Source organism: Squalius cephalus, assembly GCF_949319135.1.
Source record: "Squalius cephalus genome assembly, chromosome: 6".
Classification (NCBI taxonomy): Eukaryota; Metazoa; Chordata; class Actinopteri; order Cypriniformes; family Leuciscidae; genus Squalius; species Squalius cephalus.
Genome location: NC_137127.1, coordinates 40,209,960 through 40,229,291, shown reverse-complemented (window position 1 = coordinate 40,229,291; position 19,332 = coordinate 40,209,960). Strand labels below are relative to the sequence as shown.

The following is a 19,332-nucleotide window of genomic DNA, read 5'->3' as shown; positions in this document are numbered from 1 at the left end:
TGAGAAAATTAAAGTGATTTTTAACCTTGGATGCATGTAAACCTTTTGTAGGAGACCTCCAAAACAAAATTAGGAACCTTTAAAATGGCATAATATGGGCACTTTAATATAGTTTGAATGCATAACTCCAGTACTGGCCCGATCGGGACAGTGACAATTCCGTCAACTGCCCAGACAGTCTTTTACTGTGGCTCCGGGCCATCGGGCAGTCCTTATTGTCGAGCCCTGGAATTTCCATTTGAACTGTTCCTTCAAGAACAGGCTCTGTTTGTGCATGTATGTAATGTGTGAGAATGTGATATGCGGTCAGTTTGAAGTTTCCAGAACCTGCTTTCTCTCCTGAGCACCGGAATGTTGAGCACTTCCTTCCTTTGTCTGCCCCCATTGTTGGTACTTGCTGGGCTTGTTTCGATCAGACAGACTTCTCCTCCTACCTCACACATTTCTAACCACACTTGTCTCTTTGTTCATTATGCCTCAGTCTCTCTTCCCCCTTTGTTTGTCATCCTTTTCCCGGTGTCCAACCCCTGTGTTCCGTTTAACTTTTTTGCAGTTTGAAAAGCAGTTTTATTGATATAAAAGTGTGACGCTGTTGTTAATGTCATCTCTCTCTCTCTCTCTCTCTTTCTCTCTCTCTCTCTCTCTCTCTCTCTCTCTCTCTCTCTCTCTCTCTCTCTCTCTCTCTCTCTCTCTCCCTTTCTTTCATATGCACAGTGAGTCAAGTATCTGTCAGGCGCGGGCCACTGTGATGATCTACGATGATGGCAATAAGAAGTGGGTCCCAGCAGGCACGGGCCCCCAGGCTTTCAGCAGGGTCCAAATCTATCACAACCCAAGCAATAACGCCTTCAGAGTGGTGGGACGCAAAATGCAGACCGACCAGCAGGTAAACAAACTACAGTCAGACAGATGTAGCTTGTAGTTGTGGACAAACAAACCATTTTTCATTGAAGGTAATACTGCATGTAGGTGACACATTCAGGGTAACTGGAAATAAAATCATTCCGCCTCAAGCTAACACTTTAAAATAGTTTGCAAGAACTGACTTCAATCATTTTTTTCACGGTTAAAGACCAGCAGCACATGCTGCAGTCTAACACTGTGTTGTTAAAGGGATAGTTCACCCAAAAATTATTAATTTCCTGACCCTCATGTGTTTTCAGACCTGTATTTATTTTTTTCCTACAGTACACAAAAAAGAAATTTACCAGGAGGTCTATTCTGGGTGCATACTGGGATGTTGAGCATCAAAGATGAGCAAAAAAAAACTATACAAATATGATAAAGGTGCTCCATAAAGGATAGGGATGCACTGATACCGATACCAGTACTCGGGTGTCGGTCCGATACTGTGCTCATGTACTCGTACTCGTAAAACTACCCCAATACAACTGCACCCGATATACCACTTTAAGGGGCCGTTCACATATCGCATCTAAAATGCATGGAAATCGCGGCTGCACCGCTTTCTCCTCCTTTGCACAAGCACTCGTGCTCCCATGGCGTCTGTCGTTGCTATGCAAACATGAACATAGGCGCGCCTGGAAAAACGAGCGCGCCTCACCGCGTTGCTTCTATTATGAGTGCCTACTGCCTACATTTGAAATAACGAATTTGCATGCGCAAAAAACGCGATATGTGAACGGCCGCTAATGGCAACGAGACATTAGCCTAACCTCTCGTCTCTATTCTCTGCTAAATTGTCAAGAGGAGGGGTGACGGGTGAGAAATAGCTCCTTTAACAGAAGCAATTTGATTATACAAGTTGTATATTTACTTTGTTACAGTCAGAAAGTGAAAAACACCTGATAAAAATAAAACATTGTTAGAAGAACTGTATGGTATTATTAAGTACTCATATCGGTGCTTGGTATCGGCGAGTACCCAAATGTAAGTACTTGTGCTTGTACTTGGTCTGAAAAAAAGTGGTTATCGGTGCATCCCTAATAAAGGAATTCATTTGGAAATACAAGTGACCTCATCAAAACACTTGAGATGATTTGAAGTTTCCCATTATGCTTTTTCGAATATTACCTTTCATGTGTGTAATAAAACTGTTAATGTAAAAGGTCTGCAAAGTTTTAAAGATCAAAGTGACAATGACACTATCCCTTCTTTTGGATAATTTAAATTTTGTTTGGTCGTCTGGTAAAATACCATCATATTGAAAAGAAGCAACAGTAATTCCTATACCTAAACCAGAAAAAGATCATACTAATCCAAATAACACACTGCCAACTGCTTTTACCAGTAGCCTTTGTAAAACCATGGAAAGGATGGCAAATGTCTGGATACTGGTGTTAAAGAAACAAATAAGTGACTACCAGTGTGGTTTTAGACGGGGAAAGAGCACTTTGGATAAACTGATTAGATTAGAATCATACATCCAAGATAGTTTTGCAACAAAATCTCGCTGTTTTTTTTTTTTTATCTGGAAAAAAACATATGATACAACTTGGATGTATGGCATTTTGAAATACCTGTATCAAATGGGTTTAGAGGTCGGTTACCCATCTTCATCTCCAAGTTTTTGGCTAGTAGATATCGCAGAGTCCAAATAGGAAACACTATCAAATTTACCAAAACAAGAACTTGGAGTTCATCAGGGAAGCATCCTCAGCCATAATTTTCAGTATTAAAATGAATGGCATTATTAATATTGTTGGATCCAATACATTCTGTACCTTATATGTGGTTGATCTTTGCATCTGTTACAGAGGGAGGAATTAACTGAAAGACAATTACAGTTATTTATTTACAGGATTAATTGGTGGTCAATAGAAAATGCATGCATTTATATATATATATATACTGTATAGTTTGTATACCGATCAAACACGTTCTTTCTTTTTTGAAAGAAAACAATACTATTATCAGTATAATAAAAATGATTATAATAAATAACACTTCTGATAATTCAGCTTTTCCATCACAGGAATATATTACATTTTATATTATTTTAAAATAGAATTTTGCATTGTTATAAGATTGTACAAATTTAATGTTTTTACTGTATTTTTTATTAACTGACTTAAAACTTATGTTGTTTGACTTGAGTGTTCCCTTTGAATATAGTGCACAAATCATATGGGTGCATATAGTGCGCAAATCATATTTTTGAAGCTTAACATCCTCAGCATCCATCAACTTTCATCAAATAGAAAAGAGCAGCCTGGACATTCTACTAAACGTATGTCACCTGATGACCCAAATTTAATTTTTGGGTGAAATATTCCTCTAACTGACGGAATGGAAATAATTAGTCTATTTCCCAGTTTTACAGTCCATCCATCACCTGTATCCCTCTATCTTGAGTTCTCTCTTCCTCCTCCCAGCTCGGTCGCCCTCTATACGCACAGACACGAATGCTCTCCAGAGATGACTACTAAAGTAGTGTTGTTGTTTCCTGTAAGATAGCCAAACCATTTCCTGTGCCAGTTAGGCCCTCCTCCCCCATTCCCATGTCTCTACCTCTCCACAGTCCATCTGTCTGATTCCTCAAACTCATTTTTCTTTGTCTGAATGACTCAGTGACTTTTATCTCTTTCCGTCACTGTTACTCAGAAGTGTCTGCTTTCTTAGTTGGTTTGTGTGTGTTTTTATGACAGTGCTTCTGTGTGGATGGCATGTTGAGCTTTTTTGGTCATTTTCGTCTTTTCTTCTCTCTCTTCCCTTTTTTCTCCGCCGCTCTGCTTTGTGGAATTCATGATTGTAATACAAACAGAGAAACGAAGTGTCAGCACATTCACTGAAGACGAACGAACGAACACACACACACACAGGTCTCCATGTTTTATGGGGACTTTCCATAGAATGATTTTTATACTGTACAAAATGTATTTCCAGTCTCCTAACCCTAAACCTACCCAGCACAGAAAACTTTCTGCATTTTTACATCTCCAAAAGACATCATTTAGTATTTTTTACAAGCTGATTTCTCCATGGGGACCAAAAAATATCTCCACAAGGTCAAAGATTTCTGGTTTTACTATTCTTAGTATTCTTATTCTAATTCTTATAACATAGGGAATCCCTGAAACACACATACACAAACACGCACACAAACACACACACACTCGTGTGCTCTGCAGCGGTAGAGCCCCCTCGTGGACATTCTGTTAAATAAGCATAGATTCTTGCTGGAATATACAAATAAGTTTACAAATCTGACACTTTGGGGTTGAACTACTTTGAGTATGAGCAAATCATTTGGTGCATTTTTGGTGCATTTAAATATATGTGAATCTAGATCTTGTTTAAAACGCATGTGCCATGTTCTTGGACATGGAGTCTTTGTATTTATGCTGGATTCATTCTTGGATTCATTAAAACAGTTTAAATAATTGCAAAAAATCATATATTGATATTTACTGAAATAAAAGCACCCAAATGTAGATCATTTAGGATAAATCATTTATGGTGGCAGACGAGTGAATTCTTTATTAGAAAGGTGAATTTAGAGATGAATATTGTTTCATATGGTTTCATTTATGTTTGTCATAGGCCTACAGTCCATGGCAGTCCATTATTTCAATTGCATATATCAGTCTTTTTTAAGGGTTATTCACATTTGCGTATATCTTCAATAAAAATGTGTTTTTTTGTTTCTCGAAACGCTCTTTGAGAACCTTGCGTTTTTGTTCCTTCAGTTGTTCAGTTCTTGCACACAAGAATGCGTCCTGATTTTTCAGGATTTTTTTTGAGAAATATTTTTCAAATCTCAACTGTCGGGTCAGAGGTCACTCTTTCACCGTAAATCGATGCGTATGGCCATCTGTCGGAAGCTAGTTATTTTAGTTTATAAAGTTCTAAATATGGACATTTTTCTTACACAAACCCATCGCTTTGCTTCAGAAGGCCTTTATTAATCCCTGGAGTTCTTTTATAATGGATGGATGCACTTTTTTGAGCTTCAAAATCAGGACCGCTATTCACTCCCATTATAAAGCTTGGAAGAGCCAGGACATTTTTTTAACATAACTCCAAATGTTTTTTTGTCTGAAAGAAGAAAGTCATTTACACCTAGGATGGCGTGAGGGTGTGTAAATCATGGGGTAATTTTCAATTTTGGGTGAAATATCCCTTTAACTCCTACAAAAGTTTAAAAAAATATATCATTCAGAAATGTAAAATATGTTCATCATAAAAGAAGTGTATTTAAGTAATAGTCTATAATGAATTGCATTTCAAAAATAATCGTCACATTGATTATGCATGAATATTTATCTTCTCCAATAAACTACAGTTTATACTTGTGTGCATTTATGGCTTAATTTACATTTAGACATTTGTGTCTTTTCTTGTACAGGTTGTGATGAATTGTCCAATTGTAAAGGGATTAAAATATAATCAGGCCACGCCAAACTTCCACCAATGGCGGGATGCTCGGCAGGTGTGGGGACTGAATTTTGGCAGCAAGGAAGATGCAGCGCTGTTCGCCAATGGCATGATGCACGCGCTCGATATCCTCAACGCCATCCCTGATGGAGGTAACGTATACTCCCATTTACATCCCATTGTGACAGGGCGTATCTGTTCAACACAACCTTTTACAACTGCATTGTCATTAGGTTTCCCCACACGGCCCGTGTCCAATGGACCATCACCAGAAGAGCTGGAACAACAGAAGAGGTACAAACTTATTTGTTGTTGTGTTTGTAACAAAGAATTTGACAGGTTTTATTTTATCAGTATTTTCATTAAGTGATTTTGTTTTTGTTCGCTGTTTCCTTCTTTAACCTCATTTACAGATGCACACACACACACACACAGAGAAACAAGCACACACTCTCAAGGGATTTACTGGTATTAACGCTCAAGTCTTTAGCTTTCCGTGAGCCCCTGAAGTGATGGGGCAAAAGTCCGGGTCAGGTCTTCTGACATTTAAATCCTCTTCTTCTTTCTGGATACTACAGGGTAAAAAAAATGAAACATTTGTGTCTTTTTAAACTTAAAATATTGTTAGAATCACACTATTAATATTCAGCAATATTATTTACTAAATGCACTGACGCTATTGGATGACAACTGTACTGAAGTGAGCTGGACAATGACATCACCAGAGCTGTTTTCTAGATGAACTGAACTGAATTATTACATTATTGGTGAACTTTACACAGTTATTAAACCAAACTGAATCAACACTGAACTGATTTCAACTGAGTACTGTTTACTATTGTCTTTTTAGAGCTGCTTTACAGCAGAATTGAACTCTTGTTTGTGTCATTGAATCATTATTTTACTGTTTATCACTGTAAAGCTGCTTTGAAGCAATCTGTATTGTATAAAGCGCTATAAAAATAATGGTGACTTGACAGATTAGGATTTGGAAATTATGTGAGTCAGACTCGAACTTGCATTGCCCACATGAGCAGTAAAGTTCTACTAATTCTGATAGCCGTTATGCCACAGCTCTGATTTAAATCCGGCTCAATTTAAATTGTTCATGGACCTCTTTTTATAACTACTACACAGCTATTTTAGGTTACTGTGCCATTATTTGAACAAATATTTGTGGCAGAAAAGTTTGTGGCAGTCCACATTGACATCACCCTATATATAGGGAAACTGTACAGTGAAGGATTTTTAAAGCAATTTTATAGTGGTAATAATAGTGTTTTAAATTAATAAGAACATTCAAGAGACAATATCCCTGCCAGCAGAGGAAAACTCTGGAATGAGACTCTCTCTCTCTCTCTCTCTCTCTCTCTCTCTCTCTCTCTCTCTCTCTCTCTCTCTCTCTCTCTCTCTCTCTCTCTCGCTCTCTCTCTCTCATATCTCTCTCTCTGTATGTCTGTTGTTATGGTTACCTTGATAAAGACTTTACATGGAGCCTGTTGACTCATGAGTCATGTCTTGACTTGACTGAAATATTTTGAATGGCTTAACATGAAACTTGGCATTGCAGTCTCATAAGTGCCTCAAAGAGTATGTATGTTTATTTGTGTAAGTTTGCATGCATGTTGCGTGTTTAAAGTGTTTTATATATACAGGCTCATTTAAGAGTTCTCAGAACGATTCAAAATATGTCAACCCACCAAATAATTGCATCCCACTGATTCAACCCAGTGACTGCATTGGCAACAGTGTCAAATGAAGATCTATTTCACCCTATGCCTTTTCTAAATGCATGTTATGTTTTATTGTGAACAGTTATTTGTGTATATGTTTTATTTAAAACAAAATATTACATTTTAATCAAAATGTCATAACTGGACCTTCCGGATGAAAATTGACAGAACTCTCTGGTTTTCTCCAGTCATTTAGTCCGCTTAAACCCTGACCCTGAAAGCTCTTGTTCATCTCAACAACCAATGCATAGAACCAACCCTATATTTTTTCTTTTTTGATAATCCGTTACACTTGGATGTACGTAATGTGGCCGATTAATCGATATTTCTGTTTCGATTCGGCTTTCATTTGGAAGAATGTATTATATTCATATTATTTCATAATGTTTTATTGGTTTTCTTTTGAATTTATTTTAATTGGACATTTTTCACGATTTAATTATTCGCTTATTGACTATTATTTGCCAAAATAATTGCAATGCCTTCTTCACGTTTTTTCCCCTGCAGATTGGAACAGCAGAGGTTGGAGCAGCTAGAGAGGGAGAGACAGGAAAGAGAAAGACAAGAGAGAGAACGACAGGAAAGAGAAAGACAAGAAAGAGAACGACAGGAAAGAGAACGGCAAGCAGTTTCAGGTCAGTAGAAAGTGTTTCACCTCAACGGAGAAACTCTGTGTATCGATTATTGCTGTCTTCTGAGTGTGTGTGCGTGTGTGTGTGAGCGTTATTGTAACTTAAGTACACTACACAAGTACACGGTTTCATTCGTTTTTAGTAGTTACTAGTGTTTATTAGTTCTAAATGCTCCTGTCGTCTGTTGTGTTCAGACTTAAGTTGTTTACTTTCATGGAGTAGATAAAATAAAAAGGGAGTTCATATATCTGACTGATCCCCATTTCTGAGCTTATACATATTTAATTAATACGTAATTTGCTGTATGTGTGTGTAAATGATGTGCTGTTGTTCTACTGTAGTCATTCCTCCTCCACCACCACTGGCCCCTGGAGGCCCTCCGGCTCCCCCTGGACCCCCACCTCCCCCTGGGCCCCCTCCGTCTGGACCCCCCCCACCACCTGGGCCTCCCCCCATGGGAGGGGGAGGAGCTCCACCTCCACCTGCTCCTCCACTGCCCTCTTCTGGAGGAGGTGGAGGTGGGGAAGGAGGAGCAGGTGGCGGGGGTCTCGCCGCTGCTCTGGCAGCTGCCAAACTGCGCAAAGTGGCCAAGGTGAGACAATGAGTGACATGAGAATCACAATAAGAGAATTTCCAGAGGTTGAAATAATGTATCACATCCTTGTAACATTATTTATGGCCTTGGTGGAGTCACACGAAAATGAAATTCCTTTCAGAGGACTAGAAGGTTATCACATTTTAATGATACAATTTATTTTATTTTTTATTTTTTTATTTGTGGAATAACGTGCCCTTGTGAATCATTCATGCGCAATTGAAAGACCAGGAATGTGTATTAAGTAGAAGTAGAAGTAGAAAATAGAGAAACAGAGAATAAATGACTGGCAAATCTAAAACTTGTACTAAAGGTTTACAAAAATTATGTAGATAGTAGAAATAGGGTAGAAGGTGACAACCAACTCTGAATCAACATGCACCAATGCTACATTTTTCTAAATGTCATAATCATTTGTTAACAAACAAGTATTCATTTCTTGAATGAGCTCATTGTTTCTTCCTTAAATTATTACATTAAGTCAAATACATTTTTGGCTAACTGTGATTGTATGTACATTTCTGAAATACATAAATTAGACAGTTACCTCTCATAACAGCCTTTTTTTCTGTCTGAGCTTTCTGTAAAGCTGCTTTTGTAAACGATGTGTATTAGGAAAAGCGCTATACAAATAAAAGTCAATTGAATTGAACCAATCACATACAAAGCCAGATGTGAAATAAGAGCATAAATGCTCGTTCACACCAAGAATGGTAACTATTGCGATAACTATAAAGTTTTAATAGTTGTTCTAATTGAATGAGAATAGGGAAGTCCACACCACAACTATAACGATAATGACACAGAGGAGCGATATTGTTGGATTCACTTTCAGAACGTTTTATTTTTTCCAGCTGATGAACGACAAAAACATTGACAGCCAATCAGAATCCACTCCACTTTGATGAGCTAAAGCATTTAAAGCGGCAGATGACTTAACCGCAGCGCACTCTTAATAAATAGCTAATATATGCTAATATAATTATCTTTATAGTCTTGGTGTGAACAGGCCTTAATGTTCCCGCTGGTGGAACTTTATGAAGACCGTGAAATGATGAATAATGAAAAAAGAGATACATTCACAAAGATGAAATTACAAACAAATGTACATGTTATTCACTTTGTTCAGTAGTTTAAATGTTGAGACTGAACTCCTATAACATTTTGCGGTTACACTTTATTTTAAGGTGTCATTGTTAGTGTAATTCTAGATTTAAGTACTGAGTAATATTAAGCAACTACATGTAGGCCTACTTACTATAGGATTAGGGTTTGGTTGAGGGTTAGTTGCATGTAATTATGCTTAATTTACTGTTATTACTATGGTAAGTACATGTAACATGCGTAACAAGGACACTGTGAAATAGTGTTACCCATTTTGCACACATATTCATGGCTATCTGCTGTTATTGACTCAGTGCTTCCCCCTGCAGGATGAGGCTGCTGCTGCTGCTGGAGGAGGCAGTGCTGCGGTCAGTGTGGCGGCAGCTCCTAAAGCAGACAGCAGTCGCAGCAGTGTATCTCTGCCCAGCGGAGGAGGAGGAGGAGGAGGCCTGATGGGAGAGATGAGCGCAATTCTAGCACGACGGTCAGTAAAAAAAAATATTCGAAAAAAGCATACGGCAAATGTGAAGATCACAAACATATCCCCCCATTAACATTGGAACATGTCTCAGTTTTAAGGAGTTTAATTTTAATTTTTTACAGCTTAATGATGATGTGATGCATGAGTAGCAGGCTCGGTTACCACGATAATTTCAGATCGTCCCTCAGATTATGGTTGTGCGATTAATTGAATTTAAGTTTCGATTTTAATTTGGGCCTCCAACGATTATGATAACATGGTAATTGAGATAAACCGATTATTCTGCCACATTACGTTCCTTTCCTTTAAAGCAGTGCACTTTCTCCCCACCTTAACGTCCGAATCAGTCAAATCATGTAATGTGACTATCGTGAACCTTATTTCCAACAAAGTATACTTGATGTATATCGCTATCGTGAAAAGATTATGTAAGATATGCAAGCTCATATAAGATTTTGGTCATATCGCTCACTTCTAATCGTGTTAAATAATCATGATTACAATACAAAATTGACCAATATAATTGTGAGTATAATATAATCAGCTCTATCTCAGATTGTAAAAAAGGGCAGGAACTGAGCTGTCACATTAAAAGATTCTCTCAGATGGAAAGATATCAAACTCTACTGCTCTACCATGAGATGAAACAGAGGCCAACTTGGATCACATGTGCCTTTTGATAACCAAACACAATATTGCTTCAACTTCATTGAGTTGCTGTCAGAGTTGTACGATAGTACAACGCTGTTTGCGGATATTAATAACAAAACAGAATCCTACCTGTCGCAAAACGATCAATCCAAACTGAATATTTAATGGACAATATGTTGAAGAATAGCCGATTGGCTGTTCAGTGTACTGAAGCCTCTCCTCCATTGACATCCATTTCTCGGCAGTGTTCTTACGCTTACTTGGTTTTTTTTTTTTTTTTTTGCTAACCTTCAAGGCTCCCTTGACTCCAATTCCGATTCCATTTATTTAGCAGTTCTGTTAAAAATGCTTCTGTTTTTGTTTTGTTTTTGAAAATTGCATTTGTATTTACCTCCATCAGCAATCTGTTAGCAACTGATTCATTCATTTCACATTTGAGCAATAGATAACAAATTAGCAATAAATACTATATAGCTCTTTCAAAGGGTATCTGTTTACAGATACATTTAATCACTTTTAACAGACCTTTTTAGAGGCGCCATAAATGCAATCCAGTCATTTGTTCTAACTACATACGGACACATATAATACAATAAATACATAATAAAAATATTAAGCATACAAAAATGTAGTAACAGTATTTCTTTCATTCAACCAGCTCATAAGAGTCAATTGAACTGGGCTACACTCTTCACACTTTGTTTTTGACTTAAAGGAGAACTCCGGTCAATTTTAACATTGAGCTCATTTTTTTTGTACATTTGGAGTGCTGTCAATATAGAGAACAACGACAAAAATCGGTGTTGCCTACACCGAGTTATTCTATTTTTAAAATTTGCACCCTGTTGACTTCAATGGGGCAAGTTTTAAACCTGCTTTTAGCCTCTTAACATCCTTGATGTGTCATTACAAGTGCACAGAAAATGTGAGTGATTCCTTCAGAGTGAACACGGGTGAATCTGACTGCAGTAGATGTGAAAGATATGTATAAAAATGATGTTATTTAAGCCAGCGCAAATACCTGTGTTTACATTAGGGGTGTAACGGTACACAAAAATCACGGTTCGGTACGTACCTCGGTTTTAAAGTCACGGTTCGGTTTATTTTCGGTACAGTAAGGGAAAGAAATGCAAACATTAAACTGCAGGTTGTTTATTACTATAAACTTTTTTTAACAATTTGTTTACACTTTTTTAAACACTTTTTAATAAAATATAATAAAATAGATATAAAATAAAAAAAGAATAAGAAATAAAATACTGCTGCAAAGTTTTCCACTAAATAAAATACTCTCAGTCTCAAACCAATATCACATAATAAAATATAATGAAAAATATAAATAAATAACTATGATTACAGTGCAGGAACAGAAAATAGCCCTATATTAAAATAATATTAAACAAATATATTAATGTATTATTATTTTTCAATAATCAATCAACATAATCAATTTAAGATTTTTTTTTCCACTTTTTTAATAATTATCAAAATAAAATATAGTCCAAAGCTATACAAAGCTATTATTACCAGAGCATGTGATCAGAGCAGGTCATTTTACCATTGTTGCCAGCATGACTATACCAGCTCAGCAAACAGAAATCTAAGTTACTACTGAGAAATTTCACCTTATTTGAGCGGACTTTGCTTTTCCAGTGCGTGATCGGTACATGATTGGAGTGTTTGGGCCGTTAACCACAGAGCAGAACGCGCAGCGCAAACACGGACTCGAACATTGAGCAGAGAGCGCAGCGGGTCGTCGACACACACACACACACACACACACGCGCGCGCGCGCGCGCGCGCACGCCACGGAACGGAGAGTGCGGCGGCGCACACGAAGCGGAAAAGCTTTTTTTCGCCATGCAGTCTATTTTTATTGTTACAGTGACGACGGGTAAAACACGGGTAAAACCAGAGAATGTCTAATAGGAAAAAACATTAGAATCAGCTGCAGGGCGGGATTTGCGCTGAACGCGGAGACTTCCGCCACTTAATATGTTCGTGTGGAAACACGAAAATGTACCTATGTTCCGCACACAAAATATTGCATTCAGTCATTCGGTACACACGTGCACCGAACCGAAAGCCCTGTACCGAAACGGTTCGGTACGAATACACGTACCGTTACACCCCTAGTTTACATCCTGTTTTCGGTTGAAGTCCAAAGTAGTCGATTGCCGAGTTCACGCGCGTGATCATAGGTAACTAAACCTATGCGCGTGAACTCGACAATCGATGAGCTTGAAAAAATTAGCTGCTCAATGTTAAAATTGACCGGAGTTCTCCTTTAAATACATAAGAATCAGACTGATTTATTCGGCACTGGTTGACCGTTGCACTGTATGTTTCGCTCCATAGATTCAGTAGAAGTGTTGTTCCACCGATTCGATTCTACATGTTCAAGAACCAAAAGACATTTGGTTCTGGTATTTTTTATTTATTTAAAGGTGGAACCAGTTCTAAATAAGAACAAATTCTCAGTTTCTGAATTAATTTCAAATGCATAAAGTGGCCACATACTGTAATACTAAACTGATAGATTACATTATTGCAATTTAGTCTTGTTAGTTGATCAATGTTTATTAGTTGGTTTTTCAACAGGGTGAAAAAAAATTTTTTTTTGTCTTTCCTTGATCAACCTGAAAGATGTTCTTGTGTGGTTAGAAAATAACAGCCTGGGGTGTTTCCAAAATGGCTGTTGATCGAAGTACTTTCGTAATGACCTTGAAATGTAAAGGGTGCTGGAGGCTTTAATAGCAGCAATGTGAAGCACTTACATGATTTGCTCATTAAATGAATTGCTCATTACAAAAATATTTAATATTTGAGCTGTGAAGAGGCATGACTAGGTGGATGAACTTCTTGTTCTGCATTACTGACATAATTCCTGTAATTCGAGGTGCAGAACTCAGCTTTATTGAGTGCATTAGTGCGTCGCCAGCACTGGTTCGGGAAGTATTTTTCCATTATTTTTTTCCCATAGGGATTTTAAAGTCTTTGTTAAAGCATTATAATAAGCCATGAACTAAGCCAACCAGCTATGATGTGAATCATAACATCACAAACTTTGATTTGAAGCAAAAAGTATTTCAAATTCAGAAAAAAAAAAAAAAAAAAAAAGGTGCAAGACTGTATACTTAACAGCTATAATGAGGGAAATAACTACAATCCCATCAAGCATTGCGAATGACAATGGAGACAAAAAACAATGGAGAAATATAAAACAATTTATTTAAAGTTGTTGATTATATCTATAGAAACTATATAAGTTTCTTGCAAAATATACAAGGCCTATATATACAAATATTTTGAGACAAGAGCGATATTTGTATAAATAAATATTTAATTTATTAGGGTAAATTGACAAATGCCCTCTTAAAGTGTTAGTTCACCCAAAAATGAAAACTATAATTTACTCACCTTTGTTGTTACATATGTTCCTAAACATAATCCATACGTTCAATCTAAATCTTCTGAAGAGACACAATCGCTTTATATGACAGATTTAAAGGGTTAGTTCACCCAAAAATGAAAAATAGCCCATAATTTACTCACCCTCAAGCCATCCTAGGTGTATGTGACATTATTCTTTCAGACGAATACAATTGGAGTTATATTAAAAAATGTCGTGGCTCTTTCAAGCTTTATAATGGCAGTGAATGGCTGAAGTCTGCCGGAAGCTAGTTATTTTAGTCAATAAAGTTGAATGAAAGCCTGGGTTTGGAATGACACGAGCACGAGTAATTGGGTCAACTATTAATTCAAGTAATTCATCCTTGCGCCAAATTTATTACTGTTAATGCTTCTTTCGTTTTATTTTACAGACTTGCTACTAATGTTATCTATAGATATTAAGTTGTAAATAACCCATGATATTTCTTTGGCTTGTGTGTTAAAATCTATTGTAAATGACTGATTTTTATTTTTTAAAAACTATTGTCGTTGTGTCTGCTGACACAGGAGAAAAGCAACCGATAAAGGGGAGAAGCCTCCTCCCAAAGCAGAAGAGCCAAGTAATGTAAGGACACCTTCTATCTTTTAAGGCTCATTATGGGTAAATGTGTCAATTGCCAAACAAAGCATTTGCATGATTTTTCCCACAGTTAAGCACAAACACACTGATTCTTAATATTTTATTAGTTATGTCAGTCACAGTCCTGATTGCCTACACAATGCTACCCTAAACCATAACCATAACCTTAGTATAGCATCGGTAGCATATTCTGATAGACAGCATTACTGGTTGTCGGGATCAGATTAATCAAAAATTTTCTGAAAGTCTGAAATTTTCTTAACAGGAGACTATGTGTTCAGTTGACCAATGAAATGGGTTGTGAGGCGGGGTTTGTGCTTAACTGGTTTTGAGGGGAAAATCCTGCAATTTTTCTTTTTTTTAATTTCCTGTAAATCAACTATTTAAAGTGCATGCAAAAGTCTTAAAAGAGCTTGTCCATAGACTTGAGATGGAATATAGCTGCTATTACTGTAAATGTAAGTAAAATTGAGTTAAACTTGAAACACCATCACTATTACTGAATGCTGTAGAAACACTCTTTAAATCGACTCTCTGTTTCTATTCCTTTACCTGTTGATCTTCAGGATGATTCCGACAGTCAAGGCCCAGGCGGTAAGAATACAATGCATTTGTGATTGATATTTGTGACATTTAGATACTCAGAGTCTTTTCTCATCTGTGATTTTTCATTAACAGACTTTAGGAGACCATGGGAAAAATCCGCCACCATGCCCAGGTAAACACTCATTTAGAGACACATATTGAACTGTATTGAATATTGAATTGAAAACTTTTGTCTAAATCATGTAACAGACCTGAATCTCCGTTAGTCTGGTGTTTGAAGAACTCCAGCTGTTGAGTGAGTATGGACAGTGTGACTGTCCATAGGGCACTGTAGTTTAAAGTGAAGTATATATACAGTACATGTCTCAAACAGGACTAACTCGGCACCCAGAAGTCTGGAATCGCCCTCTTCCACTAGCCCACTTACCAGGTACTTTTACTACAGTAAGCTCTCATGTGGTTATGGTCTAACACTGTCAGCGCGCCTGGTTCCTCTGCTTCCACACACACATTTACCTAAACATGCAATGCATGCATTTCTATTTCAAAATATTTTAAAATGCATTTTATTTCTTACTACTCCAAAGCTGATATTTTAGCAGCCATTATGCTGATTTGATGCTTGATGCAATGCTGATTTGATGCTGAAGAAACATTTCTTCTGAAACCCCTGAAACCGTTCTCTCGCAATGGTTTCACATTCCCCCGAGAAACTTTGCGTTTGGTAATGTTGGCGAATGAAACGTTTCTCAAGAGAACGCAAACGCATTATAAGACATCATTTTTCCTCCCATCTCATTTTTTTTTTTCCATCACTTTGTCCCATTAAGGGCTCCATACATTTCTTATTATCAATGTTAAAAACAGTTGTACTGCTTAAAAGTTTTGTAGAAACTATAATATATTTTTTCCAGGATTCTTTGAATAGTAAGTTAAAAAATCTGCTTTTATTCGAAATAGAAATGTACTGTCTATTAGTCATTACTGCCACTTTTAATCATTTTGATTAGTGCTGTCAAATGACTAAAAAAAAGAACTAATTAATCACACATTTTTCTTTAATTAATCGTGATTAATTGCACCTAACAATTAAAGTTTTTAAAATATTTGTAATATTTAATCTCCAAATTAATGTAGAAACAACATAAAGACAGTATATTTTAAATATTTGTTTACTTGCATCTGAATGAAGGCCAGATTAATCGATACCAATACTGCTAATGTCTCTATTAATCAGTTGTAGCCATTCAACATTACAATATATTTGAAAGATTTCAATTTTAAAATGAAAAAATATAATAACTTTTAATTTAATTGAACTTGAAACAATCTTCACATAAATCCATTATAATAAATGTCACATTTGACTGTGTCTTTAATATGTCGAGGCTCAACGCTAAGGATTTTTTTTCTCTTGGCCCAGTCAGGCAAATGTCAAAATGCATAAAAAAAGTTATTGTTTTCGTTGGTTTTGACCCATATATCCTTCACGTTAACGGTGCTTTAAGGTTTTTTAGGTACGTCTAATAGGTAGGAAGTATACAGAAATTGAATAAAGTTATCAAACAATTCATTGTCTTCACTGCATAGCCTATTATACATTAAATATAGAATACTCCTTATTAAAGCTACAAAGGTTATTCAGTCAAGAGCAGTGGATGATTTTCCTTTTTAACATTAATGACACAGACAGCAGCAGGTTTATTAGGCCGCTGTCACTTTAAGACCTGCCGCTGCTGCACATGCCGCAGATCTGACACGCATCTTTACGTTCATTTAAGACTTCATTTAACTCTTGCTTGTGAGGATATACAAGGATATATATCTGTCTGAAGCGGCTATAAAATAGAAAACAGTACTTGCATGCCGTTAACACATTAATTTTGACAGCCCTAATTTTAATGCATCCTTGCTTAATAAAAATATTAATTTCTCAAACTTTTAAATGGTACTCGATATATCTGTTGTATTAATGGGGCTATACCAATATTGCATAGACCTCTATTCATTTTACAACTAGTTATAATTTCTAAAAACACAACCTTAATTATTATTATTTTTTTAAATAAAATGTTTCTGTTACATAATTCCTTAGTAGGGACGCTGCATTAGTAGAGCACTGCCTCAGAGGGCAGCGCTCGCACCATTAGCCAATGAATTGGTGAGATTCTGTATGAGCTTCAGGAAAATGTCACCTGGAGAGTGTTCCCATAGTGTCAGCTACAGACTAAGTGTCAAGTTACCCTATGAAAGGGAACATTTACTTTATGAAGCACTTTTTTTTTGTTGAGGACATGCCCAAAATTAGTTATAGTGTATTAGTTATTAGTTGTATTATTAGGCACATAGTGACCAGACTTAGCTAACTTGTAACTTCTAAACAGATTGTCAGCAATTTTGTCACCAAAGTATGGATAGATTCTAAATAGTCTATAACACACTATTACACTATTACTATTACTATTACACACACACACACACACACACACACACACACACACACACACACACACACACACTTACACACAGTGTTGGTTGTTCAGGGAGACTGGACTTAAGTTGACCCATCATGAGACTGGAGTGGATCTGAGTTTCTGATCTTGTTTTGCTTCATCTTTGCTGGTTTTGCCATCTATAAACTCGTGGGCTTTGGAAAACTCTTTGGCTTTCCGTAGTGTCTGTAGATCTGTGCACACTGTCACAGTATTACATGCTTTTTTCAACAGTATTACAGGAATTATTTAAAGGTCTTCTTTACATTTATCTTCAGGCTTGGGTTTATTGCTTTGATTCTGCTGCTATTCTCTTATTGTCCACAGGGGGCTCCATGTTACTGACTTTATTACTCCTGTTTCCAGCAGATCTGTGTTAAGAGCCCGTGTTAAAGCTCTCTCCACATCCATGACTTAAATTCTAAAACCAGAGCATCACTTTGCTGCATTCAAAAAAAAGAAAAAAATTACTAATTATTATGCAAGATTAGAATTAACACCCACAAATTGTTCAAAGGTGCACAGATTATCACTTTTTCCAGTGGATTTTTGAAGTGTGTATCCTTGCTTTTTTCCTGCTAATATTGCCAACAACCTCTTTCACATTGGAAAAGAATGGTTATTCACTTTCGACTTTTTCAAAGTAAATGCATAGCTATAGAAATGAACTGCAGTCGTATTTGTGAACAGCTGTTTTTTGGCAGTGACGTTGTTCCAGTTGAAGCCATGGAAGTGAATGAGACTTTGATATTGGGGTTTTCCTCTAAATAACTCAGTCATTTTGGACTTCTTTTAAGCTGGTCTATTGCCGTTTGGGATGGTGTACAGGCCGTTGCTTTCTCCTTTCTGTTTTTCCTTTTCCCTCCTATTTTTCCCTATTTCCTTTTATTAATTACTTGTCTTTCTGTCTTTTCAGGATGAAACCTGTTAACCAATCAGCAGAGCAAGACAGTGGAGAAGGAGAGTCAGAGATGGAACGAATTAAACAGGTCAGAATTGAAGTCAATAAACGAATAGCTAGCCATACGGGAATGTCAAAAAATACCAGTGTTTTTTGGAAACTTGATTAAAAAATAAAAAAGGTAATTACGAATTTTTATCTCACAATTCTACATTTTTCTCCATTGTGAGATATAACCTCAAATGAAAACTCAAATTTAAAGGAGACATATCATGCTTTTAAATCGTTCCTTTTTACATATAAATCATACATTTGTAGTCTATATAAAGCGGAACTGCAATGCTTGGGTCTGAATTCCTCATTATTATAGCTCCACAGGCCCCTTTTCTACCCCTTTTCTGATGTGCGTCTGAGAGCAACTCGTTTTGGTGCGGTCTCTTTAAATGCAAATGAGACACGTCATACCCCGCCCCCTCTCCAGGATGCAGAGGTGACACTCGGTTCAACTCCACCCCGTTCGGCCATTTTTGTAGTTTGATAGCAGAGATACGATTATCTAGCGGCACAGAAACTTTTTATTCACACGTTATTAACAAAATGTCAGCAACGGAAGACTTGTCCAGCCAGCCTTACATGTTCGAGCCAGAGTCGGAGCCGGAGCGAGATGAAAATGAAGACGACGAACCTGCAGAACAACGTCTTCATATGGATGTATCGCAATGGTGTGTTACTGTATTTACACATGAAACTTTGGTCTTCCGACCTTTTACCACCGTGTCGATTTATTTTGATTAATATGTGCGAGGGAGAGAGAGCAAGACAGCGTC

General features: G+C 36.9%; 1 protein-coding gene across 5 annotated transcripts in view; it reads left to right on the top strand.

Moving 5' to 3' along the window:
- The window catches only part of vaspb (vasodilator stimulated phosphoprotein b), a 48,692-nt gene that overhangs the window by 26,615 nt on the left and 2,745 nt on the right, over positions 1-19,332 (top strand). Inside the window, exons 2-12 of one of the 5 annotated variants that reach the window (XM_079875094.1) lie at positions 715-886; positions 5,309-5,489; positions 5,571-5,631; positions 7,578-7,705; positions 8,044-8,294; positions 9,731-9,885; positions 14,494-14,551; positions 15,133-15,160; positions 15,245-15,284; positions 15,486-15,542; positions 18,521-18,593. In XM_079875094.1, coding sequence (XP_079731220.1) covers positions 715-886; positions 5,309-5,489; positions 5,571-5,631; positions 7,578-7,705; positions 8,044-8,294; positions 9,731-9,885; positions 14,494-14,551; positions 15,133-15,160; positions 15,245-15,284; positions 15,486-15,542; positions 18,521-18,593 — 1,204 coding nt within the window. Of the gene's footprint in view, positions 1-714; positions 887-5,308; positions 5,632-7,577; positions 7,706-8,043; positions 8,295-9,730; positions 9,886-14,493; positions 14,552-15,132; positions 15,161-15,244; positions 15,285-15,485; positions 15,543-18,520; positions 18,594-19,332 lie in introns of all 5 variants that reach the window. The other 4 variants (XM_079875092.1, XM_079875091.1, XM_079875095.1 and 1 more) reach the window with 4 other exon arrangements.